Source organism: Suncus etruscus, chromosome 7 (genome assembly GCF_024139225.1).
Source record: "Suncus etruscus isolate mSunEtr1 chromosome 7, mSunEtr1.pri.cur, whole genome shotgun sequence".
NCBI lineage: Eukaryota > Metazoa > Chordata > Mammalia > Eulipotyphla > Soricidae > Suncus > Suncus etruscus.
The window spans coordinates 98,327,528-98,346,261 of NC_064854.1; the positions used below are offsets into that span (position 1 = coordinate 98,327,528).

An 18,734-nucleotide genomic window follows, 5' to 3' on the forward strand; every position below is an offset into this window, starting at 1 on the left:
GCATTAGGCTACAACATTTCTCTTGGCTTGTTGGATGTTAACAATTGACCCTGAATAACCCTGAGTCCTGAGCACTGATCTGCTAGGTTCATTCCTCAGTTACAAATCCCCATGCTCAGCTGTGACTGTTTGTATATAGGACCAACCAAACCTTCTGGAAATGTGACTCAATCGCCTCTTCTAGTCAACCTAGACTCCTCTCCTTCTTCCACCTATTCAAATTTTATTCCTTTTTTTTTTAACAAAGTTAATTCTTTTAACCCAAACCTGTCCTGTTTTCCCTTCCTTCTTAATCTGTCCCATAAAATATTTTCTTCCAATTTCTGGACCAAGTTCCTTTCTCTTATTCTAATCTTCTTGCTTTCCACTTTGTCTCTCCTCTGATTTCCCCTTTTGCTCTTGCAGCTCTCAACCCCCACCCTAACCAAATATCAGCTTCAAGGGACCAGTATTTCAAAACGCAGAGAATTTAAAATGTATGAACTAATGTGTATTTAATTTTATTTGTAAACTATATATGAGAACAAATAGGGAAATGTCTGTTTATGGAGAAGCATTTGATACCGAAAGGGGCACCAACAGCCCTAGTCACTACCTCCATATCCATAGTAGAGAGACATATCTCTTTCTCTCTGAGGGAAAGATTGCAGTTTCCCCAGTAAAGTGTTCTTAGCAGCAAGCTCCCGCTCCCTGAGTCTTCCTTTTCATGGCCTCACGCTTGGGCCTCTCCTCATTGGTGATAGGTCTTGACATCACTGGTTCTGGTACAGTGGGCTCTCTCCAGGGAATTCGTCGGGCACTAAAGTCATGTAGTAAATACTTATTTTGACTCTTAGGTAGAGTCTGGCCCTTGGTCACAGGTTTAATGCGAGAGTCCCTCTGGAGAGAAGAGAATGTTGCTTGAACTGGAGGAGGTCTAGATGTTTCAGATGGATCAATAGGGGGGCTTGTTGGTTTCATCAAAGCTGCTTGAGGTGCATTGGCTGAAAAGGCTTCAGTTGGTCTGCCAGAATCTGCCAAACAGGAAGGAGTTGGCCGGGATGACTTGCCAGCAGTTGGTTCAGTGACAGTGGAAGAACCAGGCCGGGCAGGCTGAGATGCAACAGGAACTCTTGCAGCCCGAGTTTGTGGTCTTGGCCTCCTTGAAACCCGATGAGGCTCCTCCAAGGGTAGAAATGGCAGAGGGATCAATTTGACCTTTCCCGGGGGCGGCAGCTCATAAATGGAAGATGAACTGTTTTCTCCACATTGCTGCTACTTTTTTTGGATTTGATTTGAGGTTTCTCAATACCTTTTTCCTCAGGTGTACCATGTGGTCTTGGTTTGACAGAGGATGCCTGGAAGCCTTTTGTCTTATTGGAGTTTCCCTGAACTTTAGGAGAAGAGAGTCTAGGTGTTGGATCTCTCCTTTTTCTTAAGGCATGAACAACCTGAACAGACTCCAGCATGTGGTGGCCGAGGGAGCTTCGGGGCTTTTTCAAAGACTCTTGCCTAATATCAGGGGGATTTCTTTTACGCTTGGTCTGGGCAGTAGCTGTCTTCCCTTCTGCCTCTCCTTTGGGCCCTGTCAGCCTCGTTTTATTCACTTTCTTTGTCTTGTTCTCTCTAGCCCTATTTGTCTCTGGCTGCCCCTGGCTCTTTGCCTTTCTGCTGTTGGGTGTCACTTTCTGTTGTTGGCTATTATGTGTGGACATAGCAAGAGACCTTTCTCTGGCTACAACCATGGAATTGGAAACTCTCACTTCCTCCCCCAACTGGTCATCTTCATTCTTTCGTTGGATTTTATTCTGGGGTTCACTCTCTAGGGGTTTGGAAGCCTTAGTTTTGTTTTTCCTGGGTGGACCACAGGGGTCTCTCATGGCACTTGGGTTTTGTTGCACCTCATGTGTGATGTTTACTTTGATGTCGATATTCTGGAGAGAGTTGGGTTGGTCTAGGTCTTGCAAGGACTCAAAGAGGGAGGGACAATCTATATCTTCCCAGGTGGTGATGTCTCCCAGACTGCTAGTAGAATGTGTCTCACTTTTTGGTGGTCCCCCATCTTCATTGCACATTATACTCTTTCCCAGGCCCTGCTTTTCTTGGTCCAGAGAGTCAAAACAGGATAGAAATTGGTGTAGATCAGGGCTTTTGACAGGGCAAAGCAAAGGATCTTTGTTTGCTATTGCATTTGGGTAGGAATCCAGAGAATCCGAATCTTCCATTTTGATTACATCTATATTGTTCTCAGGTGAATCTTGCGTTGGAGCAGGATACAGTGCTAGGTTACTTTGCACTGGAGCTATCATAGAACTATCCTCAAGCTCTGGTGGCTTCTTCTTATATAGTTCTATCTTATTGCTGCTCGACTTGGAGGAATCTGGATTCTGTGTCAGACAAAATGTCTGACTTGCAGGTTGCCATCCTAGGGAAGTCTGTGTTCCCAGGGAATCCATCACTAAGAAGGAATCAGGGAAGAGATCAGTTCCCAGGAAGTGAGAAACTCCCCCCAGACACCAGTGCAGTAATCGTGCACCTTCCAAGAGTGGGCATTCATAGTTATATGCTATTCTAAGAATCCTGGCTAAGCCCCTGTGCTAAATATTGAGGTCACTCTTATAGTTCTTACTGGGCATCACATGCTGCCACTATTTCTTGCTTTTTTCTCATATTTTATAAAAAGTTCTATAAATTACATCAGGGGTCTCAAACTTGTGGCCCGTGGGCTGCAAAGGGCTCTCCATACAACATTTTGTGGCCCTGCCCTAGAGAAATCTTTTTTTGATTTGTTTTAGTTGTTTGGGTCACACCCCCCAATGTTTAAGGCTTACTACTGACTTTGTCTCAAGTCTTACTACCTCGACTTTGCCTCCTGTGACCCCCAGGTAAATTGAGTTTGAGACCCCTGAATCGGGCCTAATACATGATGCTGTGCTTAAGCCCAATCTCCCGATTCAAAAACAGAGAGGCAGGAGTAGATGGCACTTACCTGTCTCCACTATGCTATGTAGAGCTATAGAGTACTCTCATTTTCTCTAATTTTCAGAGGGAAAAAACTACCCTCCCTCCTGCAAATACTATATATATGTAAACTATTTAGTGCAAATCAGAGATATAGTGTTCTCCCAATGTCTCCATTTTATATGGAAAAGACTATTTTAACCTCAATTCAGAAAAAAGATGAAGTGTTTCACATGAAAAGTATGCTCAACTACAGAATGTTAGCTTGATGTCATTGAACTGGACCTCTAAATACAATGTATATTTGACATCCTGGTATAAATTCCAACTAGGGAACGGTAAATTGGTACCATCCCAAGAAAAGTCCTGAAATGCCTTCAGTACAAATTAGAATAAGAGTTTCTGGCAGGGAGCTTAAGATCAGTGTGTTCGAAGTTGGAGACTGATCAAATAGGACATCTTTGGTGTGTGCTGGAAGTTTTCTTTTATGGAACCCAAATGGTCATTCTCCTAACATACCTCCCTACCTGGTACTAGGTGTCCTTCTATGAAGGTTGAAAAATAGAACTTCCTCTTGAGTTATCAGAGTGCTTTTTGAATGTAACTCAGGGCTTAAATGCCACTTGTCTGGATTATTTCCCATGTGCAGATTTGACCCTCTGTGTTTTTTTTTTTTGTTTGTTTTGTTTTTTTTTTTTTGTTTTTTTTTTGGTTTTTGGGTCACACCCGGCGGTGCTCAGGGATTACTCCTGGCTGTCTGCTCAGAAATAGCTCCTGGCAGGCACGGGGGACCATATGGGACACCGGGATTCGAACCAACCACCTTTGGTCCTGGATCAGCTGCTTGCAAGGCAAACACCGCTGTGCTATCTCTCCGGGCCCCTGTGTTTTTTTTTTTTTATCTTTTTAAAATATATATTTGCAACTTAGCTCCTTTTTGTTCTGCCTTAATTCACCTCACCAGCTTTGTATTTAATCACAGTTCCTTTTTTTAGTTCACAATGTGCAAATACAATAGCATCGGCTCTGAGAGTCTGTGTGCTGCAATTCACTTTTGAGCTTCTGTATTTAATGCTGACTTTCCCTTCTCCCTGTTTTTACTCACCTTGAAATCTTGATTGGGTGATGGGCTGAGCAGATGCAGAGTTGTAGAATCCAGAGGTGGAGGCCAGCGGTAAGTTATCTGTGGGCTGGACCTCCTTTAGTACCATGACCTTATCTGGGGTTGAGTTGTAAGTTTGGAGGGCAGAGCCCCTACCTCCTGTATATGACATGGAGTCATAGGATTGCAAAAAGTTACCAAGTTCTTCAGACAGGAGAGGCCTCAGGTTGCCCTGATTATAATAATGCACCTGGCTCCCTTCCTGGTAGGGAAGCAACAGGCTCTGACTCTGATGTGGACCCTGATGTGTCCTCTTGACTCGTCTGTCACTAAGGGACGGGTATGTGGAAAGAGGCACTGTGCTGGTGGTATGTGAGGTGGTATGATACTGAGTTACCACTGACATGACAGAGACAGCTATGTCTTGGTCAGTGATAGTCATAGTGAAGCCTCCAGTGGAAGAGGACTTCACTTGAGCACTTCCAGTAATATCCCACTGAATACTACTGGAGTAGGAAGCAGCTGAAGTGAATGTGCGGTTCTGGCCAGACACTTCAGACAGCATTCCTGTGTTAATTTGTTGGTAAGGGTAGGAACTACCCAGAAGTGGTTGATAAGAGGTGCCAGAAACTGAAGGTAGGACCCCAGCAGTGCTAACAGCTGGAGTAGATACTGTGGAGAAACTGCAGGCACTTTCTGCAAAGGAAGTTGCATTGCTTACTACAGGAAGGAAACCTTGCCAAGAATTTGCAGTTCCCAATGCAGATGGATTTTGGAAATTTTCTGTGGGGAACAAGAGGGTGATGAAAACATACATGAGACTGATGATCTCTCACTATGACAGCACTAATATTACCATAAGATTGTAGCCTAAAGAAAGCTTCTAATACTAACACTCACTGAGATAACAAAAGTCAAATGGTTTTTGGGTGGTTCAAGGGCTGGAACATTTTGGCACTTTGTGTATGTGTCACTGTGCTCCCCAAATAGGAAGCACAGCTAGCAAACACCAGGTGTTCGTATTTGTACATGTTTTTCTTAAATACTGCTAGTTTGTACTAGCTCTTCCTGCTATTCCTGCATGCAAGGCAGTTAAGTGCCTTATTTCATGCTAGTTATTATATCCAGGTTACAGTACCCAGGAAGAAGACTTTCTTGCCAAGATTCTGCTTTGAGCATTGAATGCCAGAAACCAGGAGAAAGAGACCATGTTCATATCAGTATTTGTGGTTCATGAGAGAGCAGTAGAGCTATTACCATTGCAATCTTCAGTTTCTCATTTTGATTGTGTGGTTCATATACTGTGCCGAGGGTTCCAATCCTGTTGCTCAAATATGGTTGGCAACTTGACCCTCAGCAAGGCTGACTTTGAATTTTACCTCAGAAATGATTACTTCACTGTTTCTTATAAAGCACCACTTACTTTTTGGTGGGAAAGTGTTATTAAATTATGAATCTCAATTCTTTCACTTAGTTATAACTATGAAATAGTTATAACAGCAACACTAATCAAGAGTAGTAATGCATACTTGAATACAATTGTTCTATGACATATGACTCACATGGGAGGAGCTTAAAATTCTATAAAATAGAGAAAAATAAATTATATATCATAGAATGGAAGATGTGTAAAGATATCAATGAAATCTGGGCTATGTTTCTAGCAGCAAAGTGTTGGAGCACAGAGCCAGGTGTTAGCCCTCATCACCATTGTTTGTGAGCCAAGCCAAAACACAGAGAAGTACAAGAGTTCTAATAAACTCTGAGTCAGAATGCAGTATTTTAAAGTTAATCTTTGATTTTAGTAAATTACATTAGTCAAAAAATACAATGTGGGCCCGGAGAGATAGCACAGCGGCGTTTGCCTTGCAAGCAGCTGATCCAGGACCAAAGGTGGTTGGTTCAAATCCCGATGTCCCATATGGTCCCCTGTGCCTGCCAGGAGCTATTTCTGAGCAGACAGCCAGGAGTAACCCCTGAGCACTGCCGGGTGTGGCCCAAAAACCAAAAAAAAAAAAAATACAATGTAAGATGTTTGTGAATATATACCTTGCCAAAATACTGCAATAAATGTGAATGTATTGGTAGACATAAAATATATAATAGTATTAGAAAGCATATAAAGTCAATATTTCAAGTATAAGGTAACTCAGTTATTGTTTCACAATTTAAAATTTGGTATGTCACCATGCTTTACTAAGTTCATGATAAGTCGTTTCAGCCTTTAAATGTTCAAACACGAATCCCACCCCAATGTGGCCTTCTCTCCACCATTTTCTCCAGTTTCCCATCCACCACCCTAATCTGCCCCTTTACAGTCAAAAACAAAATTTGCTTAACATTGTTATAAAAAAGGCTATTGGAATGACCAAAACTGCTATCAGTATGGGTCTGTTTGAAATAATTATCTCTCTCTCAATGGTGTTACAAAAAACCCATTGCTAAAGATTTTCTAGTTTGTGTTTTGTGCTGGTAGTAGGGCTTTCTTATGTTATTGTTTATGCTGAGTGTGGTCTTCTATGTAACTTGGCCATCATATATGTTGTGATCTTATCTGGATGACACACTAGGACATTTTGAGGTGTCACATAACACTGGGGGTGTATAGTTCAGGAGCTTTAGATCTGGCTTTTTGTTATTAAGTTCATTCATAGTCTCGGCATTTTAACCAGAAAGCAACAGAAATTAGATGGAGCATACATAAGGTTTAGGTAAACTCTATTAAGCTTAACTATATTCTTTCTGTTGTAATTTAAAATCTTTGCCTCTAGCCAACAATCTCTCCCACACTGTTACACCTTCCTTTATAACTCCTTCCTCGTCTCCCAGCTCTAGTTTTAGATTATTGTCCCAAGTATAGTCTTTCCTTCTTGGTTCAGATTGGTCAATGCTTAATGACAGTTATGCTAATCTTCTTTACCTTTGCCTTTTTACAGCTCAGCACTCCACACCTACTTCCACCACCCAATTTTTCTCTTTTCATTTATTTTAACTAAAAATCTCATAAGACCTGTGGCTACTTTTTGGAATAGCATTGAATTTAAAATAGATTGTAAATACAAATTGAAAAACCATTACAGACTCAGTATACTGGTAGATATTACTACTTCTTCACTGTACCTACATTGTCTGTTTCTTATAAAATACTCTTGTCACTGATTTAAGTTTTTACATGGGTACCATGGAAAAATCACTATAAATCACTAGAAAGGAAAGGAACTACAGAGAATGAACACTCTCAAGTATATAAACATGTATGAGAACACATCAACCTATGTACAATATACAAAATTGTATGTATAAGATATAGTATAAAACAAGTAATAAACAGTGTGAAACAGAATTATAAAACTAATTATAGAAATATATTAGCATACAGCCAGCAAATGTCAAATTCAAAACTAAAACAAGGCCTATCAAGTTGTAGTTTTCTACTTTTCTCCATGATACCAAGCTATTTTGACTTGACAAATGAATTTAGGGTAAGAAACCTAATGAACAACTTGAAATGTTTCTTTCCTTACTTGACATGGTCAGAAAAGAGAAAAATATAAGCTACAGATTCAAGGGATGAAGAGACAATCTAGAGGATGTCTGAGCACTGACGCAGAAGACTGAGAATGTCCAGTACAGACTACTGATCACTGGTCATTTCTCATTGGTGATGATCCAAATTTGTTTACAGACAAATCCATGAAAACCCCAAGATTCTATCAGATGGTGGTTGGTTTGGCAGGAGAATGATGTCATAGTAGGCAGTTTAAAGGTAGGGGCTAGCCAATATGGAGGTTAAATTCTCAATGAGATGACCAGGCAGAGTAGAGAGACAATCGAATGAAGCAGTCTGAGAGCTAGGGTGATGAAATCATACAAAATGGATGTCACAGTCCTACTTTCCTTAAGCTTTTCTGTTAGGAAAATCCTTCTATTAAGTAAAGTAATGAGCTCACATATGTTTATCAATTAAATAAAGTTATTAATCACTTATATAATTACTCAACTTAATGTTTTCATAGAGGTATTTACATAAGATAATAAAATCATTATGTGATATAATATACATTATATTTGAAATTATGTATTTATATAGTTAGAAATATTTTTATAGTTAGAAATATTTTAAATTCAATTGAAATGTAACTACTTTAATTTTTTATTTAAAGCATCCTTATTTAAAAATATTATCATGGCTTGGTTATACACATCCAATATTTCAAGACCAATCCTACAACCTCCCTCTACCAATGTTCCCAGAGTACATCCTATGCCACCAGCCACCAACCCCCTGCCTCCTGGTCACTATAATAAGAGGCACCTTCTAAAATTAGGTTGTGAAAGTTTGAGTTTCATGATTTCATTATTGTTCACTCTAGCTTATATAGTTGGCAGTTCTGCCTTCCTTCCTTTATTTATTTATTTATTTATTCATTCATTCATTCATTTATTTATTTATTTATTTATTTATTTATTTTGGCCACACCAGGTGCCCAAAAGCAACCAGGGGTTACTTCTGACTCTGAGAAATTAATCCTGAAAAGTTGAAAGGACCACATAGGAGGCCAGGGGGATTCTGGTTTGGCAATGTTCAAGACCCATGCTCCACCTATTGTGATATCACAAAGCCCCCTAGTTTCTGCCCTTTCTTAACACCACCAATGCACTTGAGAATTCTTATCCCCTGTTCCTCGTCATTTCATATTGTTCTTTTTTCTCATCTACTCAGTTTCTTCTCTTCACTATATTCTGGGTCCTAGAGAGTTCTTGACAAACCCTATTAAAAACATTGTATTCTTCATATAGCTGTTCTAGTTATGTCAGGTAAGTGATAGTTATCCTGTATTTGTCCTTCCTCTTTAGATTACTTCATTTATCATAATATGTTTCTGTTTAATCTATGTTTCAGAGAATTGTATGATAGCATCATTCCTCATAGCTATGTAGTAGTCCCTTTTATATATGTAGCAATTGATGATGATTCCCTTATCTGTTGTTGGGTACATACTCCTTTTTCACAACATCCCTGCCAACACAAATTGTTCCCAGTCTTTTGGATATGTGCCATCCTCACTAGTGTAAGATGGTAGTTGTTTCTTTTTGATTTTTTCATATGCCTGTTCGACATCTGTTGTTCTTCCTCAGAGAAGTGTCTGTTCATTTCCTCTCTCCTTTTCATGGGGTTTTAGATTTTGTGTATATTTTGTATATCCTAGTTATCAACCTTTTATCAGATTGTTGAGTGCATTATTTTTCTCCCACTCAGCTGTCTTATAGTTTTAGCTCTTATTTCTTTTGAAAAGAGAAAATTTTTAGTTTGATGTAGTCTCATTTATTCAGACCTGATTCTATAGCCCTTTCTATTGGTATTATATTGCTGAAGATCTTTGCGATTTCAATCTTGGTATGTTCTGCATATGTTTTGTCTGTATAGTTTAAGGATTTACATCCTAAAGCAAGGGTTTTTATCCACTTTGAGTTGGCATTGGTGTAAGGAGTAGGATGTCGGTCCAGGTTTAATTTCCTACACGTTTATCCGATTGTTGCAACACCATTTGTCGAAGAGGTTCTCTTTATTTCATTTTCTTGGCTCAATTGTCAAAGATAGATATTTGGAGGTTACTTACTGGATATTCTATTACAGTGATTTGAACTTTTGTCTTTGTTCCAATAGCATACTTTTTTGATCACTGTGGCTTTGTAGTACAGCTTCAAGTTAGGTAATGACATTTCTCATATTTTCTTGCCTTACAGAATGGTTTCAGCTACATGGAGTCTTTTTCATTTCCACACAAACTTTATAATCAGCTGTTATAGTCTTTAAAGAATACTATCTGAATTTGGATAAGGATTGCATTAAATATAATTAGTAGCTTAAGCAATATGGTAATTTTGATAACACTGATTCTTCCTATGCATAAAAAATTTTCTATTCCTTAGGTCCCCTTCAAGTTCTCTCTGAAGGATTTTTTAGTTTTTATAGTATAGGTTTCACACCCATATGGTCCCCTGAGCCTGCCAGGATCGACTTCTGAGTGCAGATCCAGGAGTAGCCCCCTGAGTACTGCCAGATGTGACCCCCCCCACCAAAAAACTTTATCCAAGTGTAAATATACAAAGAAAGAATAAGTCTGTTTTATCAGAGTACACACAAGTAGCAGTTTTGTTTTTTGTTTTTTGGTTTTTTTTTTTTTTTTTTTTTCAGAAATCTCATTGTAAGCATTGTTTAAAACATGTTTAATGAGGGCCCGGAGAGATAGCACAGTGGTGTTTGCCTTGCAAGCAGCCAATCCAGGACCTAAGGTTTGGTTCGAATCCCGGTGTCCCATATGGTCCCCCGTGCCTGCCAGGAGCTATTTCTGAGCAGACAGCCAGGAGTAACCCCTGAATACCACCGGATGTGGCCCAAAAACCAAAAAAAAAAAAAAAAGTCTATTATTGTTCACAAATTTGTTTCTCTCTCCTGGCAAAACTCTACTTGCTTTTCTGCAGGTGTGGTCATGTTCTTGGATTTTCCAGTGAATGGGAGAGGGTGTCAGTTATATTTGTGAATTACAGGTGAGTTCAGAATGACCAGCCTTCTAGCTTCCTTGGCCTTGAAAACCAAGGGACTGTTTTCTTAAATCTGGTCCTGCAGGAGGTGCTAGAGAGATAGTACAGCTGGTAGGGTGCTTGCCTTGGACTTAGCTGTAAAAATTCTAGCTGCAGAATTTTCCTTTCCCTTCCATTCAGAGAAACTGAGTGATTAGAGACAGACATGAAAGAATGCTGACTCATTATATGCCTGGAAGAGCCAGAAAGATCACACAGCCTGGATTTTCTTCAGCAAAAGTGCTAGTCATCATATTCAAAAAAATTTAATGAAAGCACCAGAAAAATAGTATGACAGATAAGGTGCTTTGTTGCAAGGACTATCTCAGATTTAAGGTTAGACTTCTAGAGTTGATCCCTAAGCACAGAACCAGAAGAAAGCCTGAGGACTACCAGGTGTGGCCCCATAATAAAAATAACAAATAAATTTATTGGAAATTAATCTTAATGTTGAGTTAATAAGAATTTTGAAAATGCACTTCTATTTGTCACTTGCTATATTTCATGTACAGCACTTGACTTTTAATGGTACATAAATCCATTTTCCCTATGGCAACACCATGAGTTTGGTATTTTGTTCATCAGCAAATAAAAGTCCCAGGAAATGAAATAATAATGCAATATTTAAAAATGGCATTTAAAAATGTCAAAATTGGAGTTCAAATCTTTGGATCTTTACTTTGGGGGGGTTTCCGGCCACACCCATTTGATGCTCAGGGGTTACTCCTGGCTAAGGACTCAGAAATTGCCCCTGGCTTAGGGGGACCATATGGAATGCTGGGGGAGTGAACTTCGGTCCTTCCTTGGCTAGAGCTTGCAAGGCAGACACCTTACCTCTAGCACCACCTCACCGGCCCTGGATCTTTACTTTTCAATGACTCATTTACTGAAGTCAGCACAGTAGGCTGGGGGTAGGGAGAGACTTACAGTATTGAGCTGAGGGGCTCAGTACTTATGCCAGTTAGGAATGATACAATCTACAATCTATGAGGAAGAAGATGTGATAAAAGCCATAGGAAGCTCCCTGAGAACACCAGGATGTTTCCAATTAAGGAAGCCCTGGCAACAAATCTTACCTAAAGAGTAGCAGCTAGAATACTAAAATACTAGGAGAACAAGGCTCCCTCTCAGCCTCCTTAAAATAATTTTTGTTTTGTTAAAAAAATTTTCACAAATATTTCTGAATTCTGCAATTTTGGGCTGTTCTTGTATTTTAGTATTAGAAACTTGTTTTATATTTTTCTTTGTTTATTTGAAGGTTGGGCCATAAATGAAAGTTTCAGATGCCATTTCTGGCAGAAACTAGGATTTCCTTGATGATGTCTGAAGTATCAATGTAGTTGGGGGTCTAATACAGTCGTTTGCATGCAAAGCAAGCAACTAATCCCCTATATGTCTGACCTGATTTTTTTTTTTAATTAAATTGTAGTCAAATTTTTTGGTTGTCAGATTTCAGAACTGAGTTAGGGTTATGTTAAAGTCCAGTATCTATTCACTCAATAAACTAAAGTTTCTCCTGTAAAAAAAAATAATAATTTTTGTTATTATTGTTTTGATTCATTGATGTGCTAATTTCTCATGCTTAAAAATAATTTTTAACTGAATTTTTTAACTGGCTTTCTAAAAAGCCAAAAAAAAAAAAAAACCCTCAGCAAGTTCTGATGTGTTGTGTCTGGTTTTCTCCACCTGTGTAATGTAAACACACCTACTTAACCAATGCTTAGTTACCAACATAATGAAATCAGTCCATTGGAAAGAGACAAGTCAGAGTAAGGTGGTAGGAGCTGTCACACACACACACACACACACACACACACACACACACACACACACACACACTCTGCATTCCTCATTCCTTCTCTTTTTTTTTTTTTTTTTGAATATTTTTGTTGATTTCATTTTGGGGTTTTGTTTTTGTTTTAGTTTTTTAGTTTTTGGACCACACCCAATGATGCCTCAGGGGTTACTCCTGGCTTTGTGCTCAGAATTGACTCCTGGCAGTAGCCAGGGTATCTGTCCTATGGATTGAACCCAGGTTGGCCACAGGCAAGGCAAGCACCTTACCAGCAGTACTATTGTCCAGGGCTGAGGAGAATTTCATATATTCAAATGACTCTATTTTAGCTATTCTTTTTCATTAAGCTTTACTGCTTTCTTTTCAAGTTTTTCTTTCTGATCTCTTGAAGCAGATTGGGATTGAGTGAGAGAGAAAACTGTGGGGAGCCAGAGCCAAGATGGTGTCTAACAGGACAATTGTTCTTGTGTGACATGTGTACGTGACCTAAAGCATTGGCCATTGTTTAGCCTTAGAGCCAAAGGAAAAATTCTCGAGGCCCTCTGTTAAACATTTGAGAAAGCTAGTTACAGTTTAATGCTTCAGCAAATTCTAAGTAAAGAACAGACCATTCTTGTTCCAGAATGTACAGATAGGAGGTACGCAAGGTGTTACATGCCTGGCTTATAGAGATTAACTACAAGATGTTCTTTGTAAAGCTGTTTGTCATGTGGTCTTCCATCCTGCCTACCCTCCTCCCCTGAAAGTTTTTGCATATAAGAAGAGCCTGCTGGCTAATAAATTTGGACCTTGATAAGACATTTTTACTTGGTCTCCTCCCTCCTCTTTCCCCCCCATTCTCTTCCACGCTGGATCCACCCCACACCCACGAATAACTGAGCCTTGCGGGTCAAGGCAGAAAACACTGTCAGTCAACATTGATTTGAGATCTTGTTTCCCAGAAAAAAGGACTGTGTTTTATTGAACCTCTCTGTAACTGTTCATCAACAACAGGGAGATGGAAATAATAATTGTCTTTGACTCAGAATCCTTAGTGTTTGACATTCAATAGCAGTCACCAAGTAAAGCGCTTCCTAATTCTTCATACTATTAGTAGATGTGGCATGAACAGATTTGATTTCCTTCTACTGTTTCTTAGACTATTTCCTCGAAGCAGCATGCCCATTTTATTTTTTTTATATTTTAATAAGTCTTAAAATTTTAGTATAGTTTATGTAATGTAAACAACCTTAAGATTAGAGAATATGTCAGTTATATTTACTTGTATATTGAGATGTATTCACTTGGGGGCTGGAGCGAAAGCGCAGTGGTTAGGTGTTTGTCTTGCACGCAGCTGACCCAGGGGGGACCTGGGTTTGATCCCCAGCATCCCATATGACTCCTAGAGCCAGGTGTGATTTCTGAGCGCATAGCCAGGACTGACCCCTGAGCATCACCAGATGTGTCCCAAAAAACAAACAAAAAAATGATGTATTCACTTGCCATAATATAATGTAGCCATTTCTATTTTTATTAACAGTGAGAGAGTTTATATTGATTTATATTGCAATAATTAGAGAAAATAAAAGTGGTTGACAAATATGTTTTTACAAAACAATCGTGCCTATCAAAAATAAACTAATGAACAATTAGGGCAGGGTTGGTGCTCATCCACCTCTCATCTCCATTTGATCTGAATGACAGCTTTGTCATCACTCTGAGTGTCGGCACAATTGGAGCTGCACAAATGGATAGTCTATAGCAAAAGGAACAGTAATATCTCAACGAACTGCAGCCAAACTGCTGGTCACATTCCATTGAGTGGTCTGTAAGAAAGAACAGCTACACCAGTAAGGTTGTACTGCCTAGCCCAGCTTCAGGACCTGCTTTGGAAGCAGGTACAATAACAGAACCAGGTAGATTTAGAAAAATACAAAAGACCCTAGAGGGTCTGAGAACTGGGGCCCCTTTGTACTTGATACTTTCCTGTAGCCTCCAACTTGCAAGGAGCAACCCCTTCACGTTAAGTCCTTGAAGCTCAGTGCTCTGGGATGAACAGAATGAGAGGCAAAGTTCAGGTTCCAAGCCTGGCCTGAGAGTTGCCCCTCCCCAAAGACACACATATTCCTGCCACTTCAGGCCTTGACTATGACCTATGAGTCTTTGATGTCACAGAGACTCTGACATCACAGCTCCCCTATTTCTGGCACACCTTGGCTCTGTACAGTATCTGAGCCAGGCCCTGAGTCCCTGAGACTCACCAGGGGTCAGTTGATCATCCCTGGATGAGTGCCACAAAGTTCCTGCTCCAAATTCCAACTCACCTACCCACCAAAGCCCTCTTCTCAAAAAGACCAATATACATTTTACTTAGGAAGTAGACTTTATGCTATGGTTGAATAACTAGCACCACTAACCACAAACAAAAAGTTTCTATTTTCTTCAACTGCATCTGGCAGTCAAGACCTTGTACACCCCTGTCCTGTCCTGTCCATATGTAATGCCAGGTTCCCACCTTCAGCTTTTGCTTCTCTTTTATAAAGTGTGTAATATGTTTCACCTTCTCTCACTGCTTTTCCTTCAGTACTATCCTTTAATTTTGAGAGGAGGGTGACTTTGTCCTAAAGAGAGGAGGTGCACGGTCAGTGACTGGGGATGCCTACAATGCTTAGGAATCTCATCATTCCCTGTCTGTCCCCACTCTTTCCCTGGTGCACAGAACACAGCTATGTTCTAATATGTTAAGAAGATCTTTCAGCTCTACTTTCCCATTTATCCTTTGAAACAAATGGTCTGAAGTCAAGACAACAGCTCAATAAAGCCCTGGAGGCACAGCTTATTCCACTATTCTCATCCACCAAGTCCCTACCATTTCCAGAGGATTTTTGTTCTCCTATCCACCTGTTTTTCATTTCGGGCTTTGCTGTTAGCATGATAGCTATCTTGGGGACACAGAGGCATCCGAGCTCACTGGCACTTGAAAGGATAGGTTTATGGTGGTTTTCTCTTTTGACACTATCAAATCAGCACCTAGTTTATGAAGCATGTTCTAGATACAATATTGTCACTGCAGAGGTCAGAGTGACTCATTAGGACTCAACCTAGTCATGTCTGTCGAGCATTCCACATATCTCTGTGGTGGCCTCCTATAGGTCTGGAGACCTCTTCCTGTCTATGGAAAATATTCTAACTTTGAAAATTTAAAGAAAGTGTGAGTGGTCTTGGGGATCAGCAGAGGCTCTGCTCTGATCACAGCCAGAATTATCAGTGGTGGGGACATAGGGTGCATCTGAGTCCTGCCAACAAAGATCATTTCTACCACCACTTCCCAGAGGAAGGGCAGGAACCAGAGCAGATTCTGAATTTGGGGCATCCCCTGAGTGATCCCACAATTCCTGTCCCAGTCATTCTGCCTGGCTCTAGCTATCTCTCTCCTGATGAGCACCCTTCTGGAGAAGCAGTGAGCAGAGCAGCTGGTCTAAAATGTCTAGCCACACCAGGCTGAGGCCACCTGGGAGAGTCATTCTGACATGGGGCAAGAGAGGGCAATGGTCTATTGAACTGGCTAAGTGATCCCCATGCTGCCACCCGGGGCCCAGGTGAAAAGGTGAGGCAATTCCCGGGATCTGAATCTATTCTCTCTCTCTCTCTCTCTCTCTCTCTCTCTCTCTCTCTCTCTCTCTCTCTCTCTCTCTCTCTCTCTCTCTCTCTCTCTCTCTCTCCCCCTTCACTCTCTTCCCCCCCTCTTTCCCTTCTCCTCCCCTCTCTCCCTCCCTCTCCGCCCCCCCAGTGCCCTCTCTCCCTGCTTGGGGGACAGGCTTGAGCCCCATGCTCAGGCTCTCTGCAGCTACTTGAAGAATTCTGTGGTGGGCTGCACACCTGTTTGTCCCTGTAACTCTGGCATCAAAGTGCAAGTTAGAAAAGAAGATCTGACTGAACTCCAGGGTAAAGGACAGGGGTTCTACATGTGTAACATGTGGGCTTGGGGTTTTATGGTTCCAGGTTGGTGTTTGGAGGACACTGGTGGTTCCTTGTCTTCATCTTGCTCCAGCCACAGTGACTCAGTCAATTCCAGCCCCAGAATCTGTCCAGCAACCTTGTTTGGAGCTGATTCTCACTCCATGAGCTGCAACTCCATACTCTCTAGTACTGGATGATGAAGAAACATCAGATCCAGCCAGCAAACCAAGGGCATTGCTGGAGGCATCTGGGCCTGTCTTGTCTGATGAAGAACATTATTGTGCTGCTCCCAGCAGTGCGAGCCAGCCAGCTGAGGGCCCAGAGCCTTCCTGCTCCTGGAGGGGTCCCTGCGAGGAGCCGAGGGAGGAGCAGATCTCTGTCATTACCTTCCCTCCCAGGCTGGTGGCAGAGCAGCTGACACTCATGGACATGGTGAGAGAGAGGCTCAGGTTCCCCACCTTAGGCCCCTCTGCCCAAACCTGCGTTCCATGGGCACTTCTGCTGGCATCTGGCTCATCTGGGTCACATTCACCCTTGCTGTGCCTGGGTCCCTGAGACCTCACTGTCCCTGAGGATGGATGTGGGGGGCAGAGGGGTGCAGCTCAGTGAAATGAGTAGAGAGAAGCCGAGGTCAGGCTAGTCTGAAGTTAGGGAAAGTCCCAGTGTGGAGACTGCGGGGGGCTCCCATCAGTCTGATGAGTTCTGAGCTGCCTGGACTCACTTTGGTGGCCCCTGCTGTGCTGTTCCCTATGGGGAGATTCAGAACAGGCAGCCCACCTTGGACAGCAGCCCAGAAGAATGTGCTTCTGAGGGATTGAGAGTAGAGGGGGTGGGGGAGGCCCTGGCCTGGTTGTTCCCCTAGAGCTGGAGTTGGGGGCCAGTGGCCTAATAGCCCCACACTGGGAGTCTGGATCCTGGGAATCCTGTGTGTTCCTCAGTGGACAGACACAGAGCACAGGGGCTGCTGTCCCTGGCTGTGTCCTCTTGTGTCCTATGCTCCTGCTCACCCTCCGTGGGGCTGGCAGTGCTGGTGACCCTGTTCCAGCTCCCCAGGAGCTGTTCCTAGAGTGATGCCCTATCACTGCCGGGTGGCCTTGTGGTTCAAAAGGAACGAGCCAGGCTACGGTCACATGTGCCCCAGCCTGTGAGCCACTGTGAGCCAGTTCAACAGGGTGGTGGCCTGTGTGCTCACCACCTGCCTCGGGGACCTGAGCCTCTCAGCCCGGGCCCAGGCGAGGGTCCTGGAGCACTGGATCCAGGTGGCCAGGTGAGTGAGGAGGGGAGCCCCTGAGCTGTCGGTTCCCTTCTTGACCCTCAGGGGGAAGATGGCCTGTGCTTGTGTCCATGGGGGCTTCTTGCAGGGACACAGTGACCTGGGCACCAGTGTCAGTCCTGAGTGGTGGCTCCTCCTTAAGTGCAGCTTCCTTGAGTGACAGACACACTTCCCTGGGGTGTTCCTTAATGACCCCTTGGTCCATGACTGCCCAGATTTCTATCATTGAGTTTTTTTTTTCTGACGCTGCAAGGGGATTCAGATTACAGCGGCCCCATGACCTTTTATTCTCTTGCCTCCCAGGAGTGCCAGCGCCTTCACAACTGGGCATCCACGTGCGCTATCATTCATGCTCTACAGAGCAGAGACATCAGCGGACTCCACAGAGAGTGGGGACACGTGTCCAGGTGGGTGGGCTGTGTAGGAGACCCCAGGGTAGAGGCATCTCTGCTCTCTGCCAGTGCCCGGCTGCAGACCCCTGGTGGCATGTACTGTCAAGGGGCGAATGGTCTCGGGGTTCCTGGAGCTTCACCATAGTTGACTTGATAGAGTCAGTTTCCTTTGTGTCAGCTGTCAGGGAGAGTCAGAGTGGGGTTTCCTGAGATACTTCACTTAGACATGGGGACCGCCTCTATAGCGACAGACCGAAATCCCTGAGGTACTGGCAGTGCAGTGGGGAGTTGGAGTCTGGGATGCTCAGACTCAGGAGTACTCAGGTCCCAGGAAGAGTTGACTGGGGCATGGGGAGGAAGTGGGGGGATGGGTGGGGTCAAGCCACTGCGCAGTGGGCGCTAGGTCAGAGCAGCCGAAGCCTTCTCCAGGTCGGTAGAGTTCAGAGGCAGGGTGGGAGGTGGAGGATGGAAGAAGCAGAGAGGGAGGGGTCTGGGTGCTGGGCTTTTTGGGTTTTCTGGAGCTTTCCAGTCTCCTCTGTCTGGGCAGGGTGGTCAGGTGGTGTGGGCAGGGCTGGTGTTGGGTGGCATGTGAGCAGGAGGCCTCAGGGACATCTGGGTGGGGCTGCAGTTCTGGGGTGCCTGGGGCGAGCTGGTTCAGTGTCTGTGTCCTCTTAGCTGGTCCCCGGGTTGAGGTAGACTTTGGGGCAG

The 18,734-nt window shown here is 42.7% G+C and overlaps 1 protein-coding gene across 1 annotated transcript; it reads right to left on the reverse strand.

Moving 5' to 3' along the window:
• Positions 1–669: 669 nt before the first annotated feature.
• LOC126014374 (uncharacterized protein C2orf78-like) lies at positions 670–16,792 on the reverse strand. The gene is made up of 5 exons (XM_049777667.1): positions 16,748–16,792; positions 14,917–15,022; positions 4,046–4,825; positions 1,198–2,437; positions 670–1,141 (listed from the first exon to the last, which is right to left on the reverse strand). Exons 1-5 carry the CDS (start codon positions 16,790–16,792, stop codon positions 670–672), a joined length of 2,643 nt encoding a protein of 880 aa, XP_049633624.1.
• Positions 16,793–18,734: the final 1,942 nt, after the last annotated feature.